At 37.6% G+C, this 14,710-nt stretch overlaps 1 protein-coding gene across 1 annotated transcript in view; it reads right to left on the bottom strand.

The window, feature by feature from the left end:
- LOC150092655 (uncharacterized) overlaps nucleotides 1-12,718 on the bottom strand; it is a 32,449-nt gene extending 19,731 nt beyond the window's left edge. Inside the window, exons 1-2 of the mRNA XM_090414251.1 lie at nucleotides 12,599-12,718; nucleotides 2,262-2,433 (exon numbers count right to left, since the gene is read on the bottom strand). Of these exons, the coding sequence (XP_090270377.1) occupies nucleotides 2,262-2,433; nucleotides 12,599-12,718 (292 nt within the window). The remainder of the gene's footprint in view (nucleotides 1-2,261; nucleotides 2,434-12,598) is intronic.
- Nucleotides 12,719-14,710: the final 1,992 nt, after the last annotated feature.

Below are 14,710 nucleotides of genomic sequence, written 5' to 3'. Positions count from 1 at the left end.
CTGATTTTCATTGACATATCCCATTGTGATCACTAAAATTTTATTATTATAAGTACTTATGAGTGAATACAGACTTTTTCTCCTGTGTGCTGCTAGTTTACCCCTCCTTTTGTAGATCCTGGAGATCGCTTTGTAGGCTGGCAGCGGATGACTCACTATCTGTTGCATCACAAACACCTTCAATAAGAGATTTTTTAATACCAAAATTAAACAAAGTCCCTTGTCTCTTATTCATATTAAAATTTAAATCTGCAGGCCTATTACTTTTAAAAAATCATGGCACTACTGTTTCGAAACTTTCACCCTACAATACGAACTTGCGAAGAAAGTATTTAGTATCACTAGATGTGAGAACCGGATACAGACTACCTTGATCGTCAATTTTAGTGGAAAAATTTTCTTTATACTTCCTTGTTGATTGGTCACTGACATTTGCTATACAGATGTCATTTCCTTCAGTTTTGAGAACAGAGGATACGCTACCCATTGTTGTAATCCACTTGCAGACAATTTTTGACCAGTCATAAACAGTGGTATTCCCTTTCCCAAATGTTGAAAGGTTTCGATGTGTGAAAATTAACGATAATTCATGAATACCTCCATGTTTAAAAATACACGGCATGGTCACTAACAATTGCTACACAGATGTTATTAGGCGTTCTGGGTCTGCGCTTTTCGACGTATTCACGAATATTATTCTCCTCAGAATATTTCCACTATAAAATATTTATTCATGAAACATGCTTAGAAAACTAAAATGACAAATTCCAGGAGAACTTCTCGTGGAACACTTATTCACCTTCCCAGAACACATTTTGGGAAACCCTGCTATACATTATGGGGAAGATAACTATCCAGATGGTTTTGACCTTTATTGAGATCTCATCAGTGGAAACTAGATCCAGGAATATACCATGATTAAATCAATGCAAAAGTTATATTTCAATTTGTGTATCATATTATTAAATTACTCTGGATTAGAGATAAGTTTTAGAAAGTTTTTCCACTTGATTACAAAGTAAATTATAATAGAAAAGAAATGGAAAAGCTTTCTAAACCAATGACTAATCCAGAGTAGTTTAATAATATGATACACCATTTTACTTCTTGCAAATGGAAAATCTGATTCCTGCATTGATTCCTAGGTCTAGCTTCCTCTGAAGAGACCTCAATAAAAGTCAAACAATCTGGGTAGTGATATTCCCATAATGTACTGTATATTAATATACATGTCTGAAAGGAAATGTACTATATAAGTTATGGAATACTGAGGTAACTCTCATGAAGAATAACTCATGCACAAAAAAAATTATACTTTCTAAGAAATTCTTTTCCTATTTACTCCTTTACCCGATGTAAACAAACAAAATTTGCTTATGCTTGGGTAAAGGATTAAATATAAATAGAATATACTTTCTTGAAGTGTAATTTACTTTGTAACCAAGCAAAAAACTTTCCACAAACATGTTTGATTATACTTGGTTAAATAATTAAAAGCAGAATATGATTTTTTTTTTTGGACAAAATGGATAAGTATTCCATTCAGCGAACTTGTTATACTACAAATAAAAGACATTATTGTTGTATCAGTAGAATAGATGAAACATCTACTTCAACAGTTTGAGGTTGTTATATATATAGCCTCCATAGTGCAATTGGAAGAACAACAGAACTTTCTACCCTTTGATTAAAAAAGATCTAAGTTTGATTTTCATTGTGACGAGAGGAATCTTTATGTCTTTTTCAATTGAAGATGAGTTAGCCAATCTTATATGTAGGTAGCAGGGTTTTTCTCTTAGAAACTCGGGTTTACTCCAGTTTTTCATCTCACGTATAGGTAAATGAGAACATGTGCAATTCACATACAAAAAATTCTGTTGTTGTGAGTGGTGGTGGACAGTAGATGATGTTGATGGCAGTAGTATATTGCTGTGTGTAGTTGGAGAAGTAAGTAGTAAGAGAGACAGTGAGATGTGTGTAGCAGAGTAGAGTAGGGTGCCCACCAGCAATAAGTCCTTGGACTCCTTGGAAGCATCACGTTGTAATAATAATAATAATAATAATAATAATATATATATATATATATATATTATTTATTTATTTTTTTTAAGCATATGCTACACTACTTCTCGTTACTTTTTCTATAAGTTTAGCTCTAATCACTGATAGATCACAAAACTACTAAAATCTTATATTTATTTAATTAGATAGGAATGTTTTTGTTAATATTAAAATATTAATGAAACTACTCCTAGTCTCACCTCCTCTTATTATCTCACCATGTTTACCATAACACCATATATTTTCTTCACTGGCTCCTAACAAACTTGCCATCTCATACAGTGATTCTTTTTTCATTACTGGATCATTTTCACTACCAGCCAGAAACAGTGGGAACTTCTTTGCAGATAATTCTTTTAGTTGATTTTCAGCCTATAAGAGACAAAGAAAAAAGTATTAGGTTAGTATTACTTACAAAGGCTCCATGGAGTCCGAAGACTCATTGTGGAAGGTCGAACACTCACAGACCACAATAACTTTTAGTGGGGTGTTGCTACAGACCCAGGAGTACAGAGGGTGGGGACCAGGAAATGTTTAGAAAGTTGAGTTTGGCAAGTGCAAGAAGAATGATTGTTATGGGAGATTTTAACTACAATAGTATAAACTGGGGAGAGGAAGATGCATGTAGCAATAAGGGAATGGAATTTCTAGAATTCTTGAGGGACAAATGTCTTAGGCAACATGTAATAGAGGGAACAAGAGGTTCAAGAGTTTTGGATTTGGTTATAGCATCAGAAGAGTTGATAATAAATGAGATGACATCTCTCCCACCAGTTGGAGAGAGTGACCATATAGTTTTGACTTGGAAAATGAATAGACATGCAGGAATATCAAAGAAACGGGAACGTATGTGGAATTATAAGGCAGGTGATTATAATAGTCTAAGACGTCAACTTGGGGAAGTTTCATGGAGGGAGGAATTGGAAGGCCGGGCTATCATTAGTGTGTGGGAAATTATGAAAGAATATTTGTTAGCAGCAATGGTAAGTTGTATACCACGAGTGAACAAGAGGACACAATTTGGAGTAAAATGGATGACAAACAATATTAAACAGGAATTGCATGCAAAAAAGAGGCTGTGGAAGAGATATAAGGGGACAGGAGAAGAGAAGATGCATGAAGAGTATAAGACACAGGCCAGAAGAATGACTAGTATGGTAAGGAAGACAAAACTGGAATATGAGAGGAGATTAGCCCTAAGATCCAAAGAAAATCCTAGGGAATTTTTTAGATATGTGGCTAGGAAGAGAAATGACTGTATAAGAATGATATTGTGGGATAAAAATGGGAATAGAGTGACTGATGCAGAGGACATAGTAGAATTGTTCAATGAACACTTTATTGGAGTATTTCATCCTGGAGGAGTCAGTTTTAATGCTAGAGGGATAGGGCAGGTTCAAGGTTTAGAGGCACAGGAGGAGAGTGTGTTTCAAATACTGAGTACTCTGGATGTCAGTAAAGCTGTGGGACTGGATGGTATACAACTTACCATTGCTGCTAAGTTGTATACCAGGGGCGTATACATAAAAGGGTGGTACCAGACTGAAAGTGTCTAATTATAGACCAGTTTGTGTGTCATCAGTAGTTAGTAAGATCTTGGAGAAAGTAGTGAAGGACAGTATACAGCATTGGGCAGATGAGGGTAATGTTATCAGCGAGAGTCAACATGGATTTGTGAAGGGGCACTCTTGTTTTAGTAATATGCTAGCCTTTTATGATAAAGTTACAAAAGCATTAGATGAGGAAAAGGAATATACTGTCATTTTCTTAGACTTAGCAAAAGCATTTGACAGGGTGCCACATGATAAGCTGATATTTAAGTTGCAGCACATGGGTCTGGATGTCAGATTGGTCAAATGGATTCAGGATTGGCTGTTCGATAGGTATCAGAGAGTTGTGTATGGTGGGACAGGTTCAAGGAAGCAGAGAGTTATAAGGGAGGGAGGGTCCCACAATATTCAGTACTGGGACCTATATTGTTTAACCTTTATATCAATGACATTGTCAGTGGATTGCAAGGGGATATTCAGTTGTTTGCAGATGGTGCGAAGCTGGGAAGGATTATTAGTAATAGTGCAGATGCGGCAGCCCTGCAAGAGGATTTGAATAAGCTAGATAGATGGGCAAATGAATGGGGATTTCAGTTTAATACAGCAAAATGTAAGGTCTTTAGGTTTTGGAAACATCAATGGGACACTGCATACTCTAAGGGAGGAGTTATACTGGAGAAAGTAGGGGAGACAAGAGATCTGGGGTTGATGATTGATAGAAACCTGAAATTTAGGGGACATATTGCAAAGGTAGTGAAGGTAACACAGAGGATTGCTGCAATAAATTGCAAAAAATTTTGCCGGCAGCAAAAAGTTGCTGCTGGCAAAGGTTGGTCGATTGGTAGAGCCTTTGCTACTATTAGATCAGTTAAGTAAGTTTGAGCGCGGTTAGTAGTTGGAAAGGGACTAATTGTTCGATGCTGTTGGCACACTCTCCCTCGATGAGTCTTTCGACTTCCTGGAGGTGTCAATAATAATAATAATAATAATGAGAAGGACACTGACCTGTAGAGATAAAACAGTTATCATTTCATTGTATAAGACCCTGATCAGACCACACTTGGACTATTGTTCTCAGATTTGGTCCCCAGGATTTGAATGGGATAAATTAACTGTGGAAAGGGTACAAAGGCAGATAACAAAGATGGTTTCAGGACTGTACAATGATAGTTATGAGGATCGGCTGAGGGAATGTGGACTGCAGAGTTTGGTGGATAGAAGAAGGAGAGGTGATATGATTGAGACTTTTAAACTGTTGAGAGGTGGTTACAGGGTTGACACTTGGGAGTTCTTTCGCTTGGTTGAACAGCAGGAAGGAGTGATGACAAGATGCCATCCCTGGAAGTTATGAAAGGAAACTGTAAGCAAGAGGGTAAGGAGTGGTTTCTTTGCATGGAGGGTGGTTGAACCATGGAGTGCATTGCCTGATGGAGTGGTGAGAGTGAGAACGGTCAATGAGTTCAAGGAGTGGTATGATAGAATTTGTGTTTCTTAGGAAGGACCTCTCACAATGAGTCTTTTGACTCCATGGAGACCTGAATAATAATAATAATAATAATAATAATAATAACTATCAAACCTTGCCTTGTACACATTCAATGTTAGAGCACTCACTGTCTGCTCTGGCAATGCATACCACTCATTTACTAATCGGCAAACAAAAAATATCCTTTCACCTCTTTACTCCCATGACCTTTATACACTTTTCAGGGATAACCTATCATTCTCACATCATCCATTATTCTATGCATTGATTCCTCTGTATCTCTTTGATAGACTCCTCTCACCAACTTATATGTCTCGATCATATCACCCCTTCCTCCTATCTGCTAAGCTCGGAAGACCACATTCTCCTCAATATGTCATCATACTCAATATCCCAGAGTCCTGAGACAGGTATTCTATTCACCTCTGCACTCTCTCTCTCTCTCTCTCTAATATTTCCTTATAACAAACACAGCAATGTGACCAGATCTGTGCACAGAAATCCAAAGGAGGCTTAATTAGTACCTTATACAGTGGAACTATCACCTCCCTATCTGTACATGTCAATGTTCTTCACATTATAGCAGCAATTTTTTGAATAACCCTCACAACTATCACAATGCGTTCCCCTGAACTTCAGTTCTCTATCTGCCAAGATTCCTAGATCCCTTGCCTCCTCCTCCACCTCCTGAAGCAAACTTACTTTAGTATGATAAACCTCATTCATTCTTCTCTTGCCAAACTGAATAAACTTTACACTTTTTTTTTTTTTGAATAAACTGAATAGCAACATTGAAATGGCATCCCCATTCTTCAGTCAAAAGTACCAACCTATTGAAATCCTCTTGTAACAACAAACTAATCAGAATTTTTCTGACGTTGTTCTTCCTAATTTAGCATCGTCAGCAAATAACTGAATATCTCCTTTCACACTATGAGCTATAGCATTAATATACAAGTTAACCAGCAGTGGCCCCAGAACAGAACCTTGTAGCAACTCACTTGTCTCCTTCCTTTTTTTCTGGAGACAATGCCCCTACATAGGCTCCCATTAGTCAACCAATCTTTGTAACAAAGCTACCATATGACTATCAGTCCCCATCCTGCTCAATTTCAATGGAATCTTATCATATGGTACTCGACTGAATGCTTTAGCGAAATCCAAGTAAATCACAGTATAAGCATCTCTGCCATTCATTCACTGTGGATTTTCCTTTATGCAGTGGTACTATTTTTCCTTTTGTTCCGCTTGGGACTGTTCCTATTGCCAGACATCTGTTGAACAACCAAGTGAAGGGCACTGCCAGCTGTTTTACACATTCCCGTAATATACGTGGCAATATCCCATCCAGTCCAATAACATTATTAATGTCAATGTTACTTAATATACTAAACACTTCCCCTTCTTGAACTGTCAGTCTTCTGTTCTCCTTCCTATTGCTATTGAACACTACTCTTAGGACCTTATGAAATACAAAAATGAAATACTCAATGAACATTTCCACTATATCTTCAGCAGATGTGAATCATGTCTTCTGAACTGAAGTTCAGAGAACAAATCATGACAGCTGTAACAATTACTTAAAAATTCACTGTTATATTGTGAAGCAACATTGACATGTACTGATAAGGAGGTAATGGTTCCACTCTATATATGTGCTAATTAGGCCTCATTTTGATTTTTTGTGCACAGAACTGGTTACCTGGCTATATCAGTGACAGGAAACACTGGAGGGATGCAGAGGTGAATAACTAAGACTGTCTCAGGACTTTGTAATATTCAGTATGAGAACAGATTGAAAGAATGTGGTCTGAAGACCACATTCTTTCAATCTGTTCTCATAGTTTGTTGATATGACTGAGATGTATAAGATGGTGAGAGGCACCAATCAAATAGATAGAGAGGAATCCAGTGGCGGCTGGTGAAAATTTCAAGTGGGAGTGCTGCATATACAAAAAAACAACAACAAAAAAGAAAAAAACTTTTTTTTTTTCCTAATCAGTAATGAATTTATTAATAAATAAATTTACATATTAAAAATTGCTTTATTAAAAATATTTCATCCTCACCACAAACAAACACCAATAATAAAATTTTCATATCAATAGCAATGACAAACGCAAACGATAAAAATGCACTGCGATATATATCGGCATTATATCGCAGTGCATTTGTTTTCTGTAATGATAATTGAAAAAATATAATTCTTTTCATATTTTCAACAGTGACACTCGTCATAATTCAGCCTTGTATCTATAATAAATAAATAATTATATGTTATTTTAACAAAATAAAATAAGATTTACAAAAAATAGTTCACCACAAACACTCACCAATAAGAAACGTTTCATATCTCACAGAAATAACACGCGTAAGCACTAAAGATACACTGCCATTTGAGCAGTGTGGGAATGATGTTATGTGCAGTGACAAGAGCAAATGAATATTGGCGTTAGATCGCAGTGCATTTGTTTCATAATCTAAAGCGTTAATCGAACAATTCCAATTATTAACTATTCAATCAATGTCAAAACATAAGCCGTAACCTTTAACATGTTGTATTGCATTTATATAATGTTATAAGCATTGTTATTATTTATAAACACAAACAAAATTTAATTTTTTCATTTTTTCCTTGGGGATGCTGCAGAGTCGCAGTGCTTATGGATGGACCGCCAATGGAGGAATCGCATAGAATAATGGGCAACTCAGTCTCATCCATTCCATTCTCTTTATCTTCCACTTCACATCTTACTTCCTGTGATCTCCTGCTTGCATCACTCATTGCACTTCCTTCTAGCAACAGTCTCTCCAGTTCATGAACAGCAAAGCCATTCAAATATAATGAATTTTTGTACAGGTTGATTCTTCTTTCAAATACAGGCCACACATCTACAAACTGTATTCCTTTCTTCTCGCACAGCTCTACCAGTATCCAGTCATGATTACTGCTGTCTGTCTCAGCTCATCATTGTCATTCCTTGGGAATACACTGACAACCTTTCCTACTGCACTGTCATCTTTCACTCTCTTGAGTAACCTCCTGATATCCATCCTTACATTCTCCTTATGTCCAACCAAATTATTTGTTCCCACAACCACCACTAACTTTCTTGCTCATTTATTTCTCATATCCAAAGCATCAAACGAGTGTGGTAAAAAAAGCAAAAGCGGATTATGAAAGGAAACTAGCTTTGCAAGCAAAAGAGAATCCAAAACAGTTCTTTCAATATGCTGCAAGCAAGGAAAAAACTGTACACGGTAAAATGATTTTAAGGAATGACGATGGTAAGGAGGTCACTGAGTCAGTCGATATAGTGGAGTTACTGAGCACGCACTTTGCAAAAGCATATCATCCAGGTGGTGACATTGAAAAAATGAAGGAACCATTAGTTTATACGGGAATAGTGATGAATGAAGTGGAGGTGACTAGTCTATTACAGAACCTTAATGTGAACACATCTGTGGGATTGGATGGTATACCGGCACAGGTCTTGCGTGAAGCGGCTAAAGAATTATCAGTGCCCTTGACCATGTTGTTTAATCTGAGTCTCAGTTCTGGCTTAATCCCGAAGGTGTGGAAAGAGGGGAAAATAGTTTCACTGCATAAAGAAGGATCCAAGACTACGGTTGCAAATTACCGACCGATCAGCATATCAGGAGTCGTTGTCAAGGTCTTAGAGAAAGTAGTCAAGGAAAAAATACAGGAATGAATTGATGAAAACGAGATACTGTACAGGGGACAGCATGGCTTTGTGAAGGGTAGATCATGCTTCAGTAACTTGCTCAAGTTTTATAACAAGGCGACGGCTGAACTGGATAAGGGAAATGGGTTTACAGTGATACTGCTGGACCTGGCAAAGGCGTTTGACAGGATACCACATGGAATACTAATCCGTAAACTACAACATATGGGAATGGATATAGGGTTGGTGAGGTGGATAGGTGGTTGGTTGATGGAGAAACATCAAAGAGTAGTTTATTCAGGAGTAGAGTCCAAAAGACGGCCTGTGACTAGTGGTGTGCCGCAGGGTTCTGTTCTTGGACCACTGCTGTTTAATCTGTTCATTAACGATATAGGGAAGGATCTAAGTGGAACAATTCATTTGTTCGCTGATGATGCAAAGTTGGGTAGGGCAATAGTGAATGCAGAAGATGTCAAAGTCTTGCAGGATGACTTAGATAGATTGGAGTTCTGGGCTAAGGAGAATGGATGTCAATTTAATGTGACAAAATGTAAGGTTATGCATTTTGGGGTGAAAAGAATAGCAGCAGTATACCACATTGGTGGAACTGTACTCCAAGAGATTGATGAGGCCAGGGACTTGGGAGTGTTGGTGGATAGGGAGATGAAGTTTAGGCTGCAAAAGTAGCTAAATCAGCTCATCAACTCACTTGGTTGTTGATAAATACCTTGACGAGCAGAGACAAGCAAGTTATTGTACCTCTGTACCGAGACTTGATAAGACCTCATCTCGACTACTGTGCCCAGATTTGGTCACCTCGGTTCCTTCTTGATGGGGAGGAGGTGGAGAGGATCCAGAGGCGAGTGACTAAGATGATAACAGGTCTATGGAATGAACCATATGAGAACAGGTTGAAGATTTGTGGGTTGCAGAAACTAGTTGATAGGCGGAGGAGGGGAGATATGATTGAGACATTCAAATTGCTAAAGGGATTCTATAGGATTAATTCAGAGGATATTTTTGAGATCAGGACTGGTGGTGGGAGAACTAGGGGACACCTATGGAAGCTGGGCAAGAGTGTGGTTAGCAAGGGTGTTAGAGCTGGGTTCTTTACTTTTAGAGTGGTAAATGAGTGGATTAAGCTGCCAGAGTCTGTTGTGGGTGCTATGATGGTGAACGAGTTCAAGACAAGGTATGATAGATACTGTGAGAATGTAATCGCATAGTTGTGTGGACATGATGTTTAGGGCCTCCCTCGATGAGTCTAAGGACTCCTGGAGTCACCCGAAATAATAATAATAATAATAATAATAATCAATTATCTTGCTCATTCACACAGACCTTGCAGACTTTCTCATTAACTTCACTTCTAATAATGGACTCTCCATACATTGCTGTTCTCAAGTTATTTATCACCTCTTTTTCTCTACTTTCCTTCATTTTATCCTTTTGTACTCTATTCCTTTTCACCAAACGTCTAATATCACTGTACATATTATTCTTTTCATTTCTCCTTCCAAACAACTTCAAATCTGGGATTTTCACTCCCTTTCATTCTGCCATATCTTTCTTGTGCTTCCCCACTGTCACTCATTTCCAATTTCTCATTTCTAGTTTCTTTCACTTCTATAATTTCCCTTACTTTTGTTTTTTTTACTCATACTTTCTTGCCATGCTCACTTTCATTCTGTTATTCACACAGTTGTCTTTTATGCCCACATTTATGCTAGCTGTTGAAAGTTTTTTCACTTGATTATGCTATAAATTAAGATGCCAAGAAATTATATTCTTGGTTTAATCCTTTATCCAAGTGTAAGCAAAAAAAGTTTGCACGTGAAGTAACATCTAACTAGTAATAAGGTGTGACATCTTTTGACTAATGGTATATGGAAATATGACTTCTGTATTACTTCAACCTTGGTATTACACTTCTGGGTCTGGCTCCCACTGATGAGACCTCGATAAAGGTTGAAACCAGTCTGGGTAGTGACCCTTCCCATAATGCATATTATTATATGTATCTGTAAGGATATGTGCTTTGCATTATGGGATACGTAAGTGATGTGAAGTCATTAGCCTCTATATACAAGTAGCTCAGTCGTGAAGTTACTTCACATGCAAACTGTGTTTGCTTACACTTGGATAAAGGATTAAACCCAAAATATAATTTCTTGGCATCTTTAATTTATACTAGCTTTCATTCAGTCAGTCTATTTTGCATTCACTGGAAACTCATACTTCAATAAAATATCATACATTCTGAAAACCCATAACTTCTCTTATCTCCTGTTCTATTTCTCTAGAAACACATCTTTCATATTTCGCCATCCATACACATATGCTGCACTTGTGACATCAAACCATTCTCGAAAAATTTATTAATTACATTTGATCTTGACACTGCATTCATATATCTCATTAGTATCATCATTCTGTTTCATTCAAGGCAACTTTCAGAACTCAGTAAAAATAACGTCAGTAACAAACCCACAAATTGCCAAAATCATGCAGTTAGACTAAGCTATCAAAAATAAGCAAGATTCTACTCAAATTCATACTCGCAAAAGCTTTTGATAGAGTACCTCATGATAAGTTGACAGTCAAACTAGAACAGATGGGGTTGGATATTAGATTAGTGCATTGGATTGGAGACTGGCTATCTGATAGGTATCAACAAGTTGTGTATGGGGGTGCAATATCGAGGAAAAGGAAAGTCACTAGTGTAGTGCCTCAGGGGTCTGTTTTAGGGCCATTACTATTTAACTTGTATATTAATGATATTGGCGAAGATTTGGATGGAGATATTCAGTTGTTTGCAGATGATGCAAAGTTGGGACGAACCATAAAGAATAGTGAAGATGTTGTGGCCTTGCAAGAAGACTTGAATAAATTGAGTGATTGGGCAAGCAAATGGGGATGTGAGTTCAATGTTGCAAAATGTAAGGTTTTCAAATTTGGAAAACAAAGATGGGATATATTCTCACCAAGCATAAATTCTGCTTGGTGAGAATATATTTTTGGAAGTAGAGGAAATAAGAGATCTTGGGGGTGATAGTGGATAAGGATCTAAAATTTAGGGGACACATCGCCAAAATTGTGAAGGCAACACAAAGACTTCTGGGAATGATGAGGAGGACACTGACATGTAGAAGTAGGGAAATTCTTGTTCCATTGTATAAGGCTTTGATTAGGCCACACATGGACTATTGTGCCCAGATTTGGTCACCGGGTTTTCAGAAGGATGAAGAGATGTTGGAAAAGGTCCAAATGCGACTGACTAAGGTAGTTTCTGACCTCTGGAATGTTGAGTATGAGGAAAGATTGAGAAGATGTAATTTGCAGAGTCTGGTGGAGAGAAGGAAGAGGGGGAGATGTGATAGAGACCTACAGTTTGATAAGGGGTTGTTATAAGATCAATGGTGGAGAAGTTCTACAGAGAATAGTGGGAGATCAGGGGAGAACCAGAGGTCATCCCTGGAAACTGTATAAAGAGGGTGTGAGTAGGGGAGTGAGAGGCAGGTTTTTTTTGTGCAGAGTTGTGAATGATTGGAATGCCTTGCCTGAGAGTGTGGTGTCTGCAAGGAGTTTGAGTGTGTTTAAGACACGGTATGATGAGATGTGTGTGTGATAAAAGGACCTCCCAGATGAGTCTTTGACTCCATGAGGTCTTGTTTAATAATAATAATAATAATAATAATTTAATCATTGTCACCAATTACCATACAAAATAGCATTTATGTTTACTGTAGCTCTTTCATATTCTTACCAAAGAGTGCCAATGACTTTTGTTTAGTTGGTTTTACATATTGCTTTACTTTCTTATGTTTTTCTCTGTATTCTTTTAGAGCACAGGAACTTTTGGTACACTTCTTTCTTTTCTGTGACTGCCTTTTTAATCCACCATGGAGTTCTGATTTTTCTATCCTTGCAGACATCACTACCACATACCTCTCGGGCAGAATTAGTGAATGGTTAAATCAGGCTCTGCTTCTGAATCTGCAAGGTTTGGTTTTTGTGTTCAAACTCTTTCATTTTTTCTTGTGTAATATCATTGTGTTTGAGTCTACAGTCGTCTACCTCTGAAAGCTTCTCAACTTTGAGACTTTCTTATGCACTTTTCTTTCCAATAAGATATTCAATTTTATCTTGCTCAAAACAAAATGGTTATCACTTCATATTTCAAATCTTCTGTTTACTCTTCTGTCCTGAAATAGTGTGAAGATATTGTTATCAACAATAACACAGGTAATGAGACTTTTCTTATTTCTTGTGTCTTTGTGCACATCATTATGTTGGAATATGGTGTTAATAATGACTTGTCCATGACCTGAACAGAAATCTAGCAGGTACTTATTATTATTAGCTTTGCTTTTTTTCTTAAAATTTTTCCAAAATATTTCTGTACATCTCATAATCATTTCCTACTCTGCTTGATCTTGACACTGCATTCATATATCTCATTAGTATCATCATTCTGTTTCATTCAGGGCAACTTTCAGAACTGAGTAAACATAACGTCAGTAACAAACCCACATCATAGGAGGGTGGTTGAAGGAGAGATATCAGAGAGTGGTTTATTCAGGAGTGGAGTCTAAAAGACGGCTTGTGACTAGTGGTGTGCTGCAGAGCTCTGTTCTTGGACCACTGCTTTTCAATTTGTTCATCAATCATATAGGAAAGGATCTGAGAGGAAGTGTTCACTTGTTTGCTGATGATGCAAAGTTGGGTAGAGCAATTGTGAGTGCACAGGATGTCAAAATTTTACAGGATGATTTGGATAGTTTGGAGGACTGGGCTAGGAAAAATGGATGTCAGTTTAATGTGGCAAAGTGTAAGGTTATGCACTTTGGGGCGAAAAGAATAGCAGCAGTATATCACATTGGTGGAACCGTACTCCAGGAGATTGATGAGGCCAGGGGTTTGGGAGTGTTAGTGGATGGGGAATTGAAGTTTAGGGGGCACATTGCAAAAGTGGCTAAATCAGATCATCAAATCACTTGGCTTCTGAAAAATACTTTAACATGCAGAGACAAACAAGTTGTTGTTCCTCTGTATCGAGCCTTGATAAGACCCCATCTGGACTACTGTGCCCAGTTATGGGCACCAGGGTTTCTTTGTGATGGGGAGGAAGTGGAGAAGATCTTTTCACCCCAAAGACGAGTGACCAAGATGATAACAGGTCTGTGGAATGAACCTTATGAGAATAGGTTGAAGATCTGTGGGTTGCAGAAATTGGTCGATAGGCGAAGGAGGGGTGATATGATTGAAACATTCAAATTACTGAAGGGTTTCTATAGGATTGATCCAGAAGATATTTTTGAAAATAGGACTGGTGGTGGGAGGACTAGGGGTCATGCATGGAAGCTGGGCAAGAGTGTGGTTGACAAGGGTGTTAGAGCTAGGTTTTTTGCTTGGAGAGTGGTGAATGAGTGGAATAAGCTTCCTGAGTCTGTTGTGGGTGCTATGACCGTGAATGAGTTCAAGGCAAGGTATGATAGATACTGTGTGAATGTTGAATAGTTGTTCTTGACATAATATTAGGGCCTCCCTCGATGAGTCTATCGACTCCTTGGAGTTGCCCGGAATAATAATAATAATAATAATAATAATAATCATTAAATGCTTAAATCTCCAGCATGGACCAATGTTTCCTTTTTCTTTGTGTCAGCTGTCTTTTCTAATATCTCAAAAAATTCATCCACTTCTTCCTTAGCATAACCTTTTGTGGAACCATAGGTACAAATAAGTTTCATTATCCAATTTCCCATTTTGATATTTGCCCGCATCACTCTACTTGATATTGCCTGCAGTTCAAGAAGATTGCTGATTGTATTTAGTGTTGAATACCATTACTACTCCTTTTTCCACTGATCACTGTTGCCTGAACATAACTACTTGTATTTGTTGTTTGTTGCTTAGAAGAATAA

This window comes from Typopeltis vanoorti, chromosome 25, assembly GCF_054136105.1.
Source record: "Typopeltis vanoorti isolate ZY-2024b chromosome 25, IOZ_Tvanoo_1.0, whole genome shotgun sequence".
Taxonomy (NCBI): Eukaryota; Metazoa; Arthropoda; class Arachnida; order Uropygi; family Thelyphonidae; genus Typopeltis; species Typopeltis vanoorti.
Note: the sequence above shows the minus strand (reverse complement) of the source record. Positions and strands in the feature narration are given on the sequence as shown.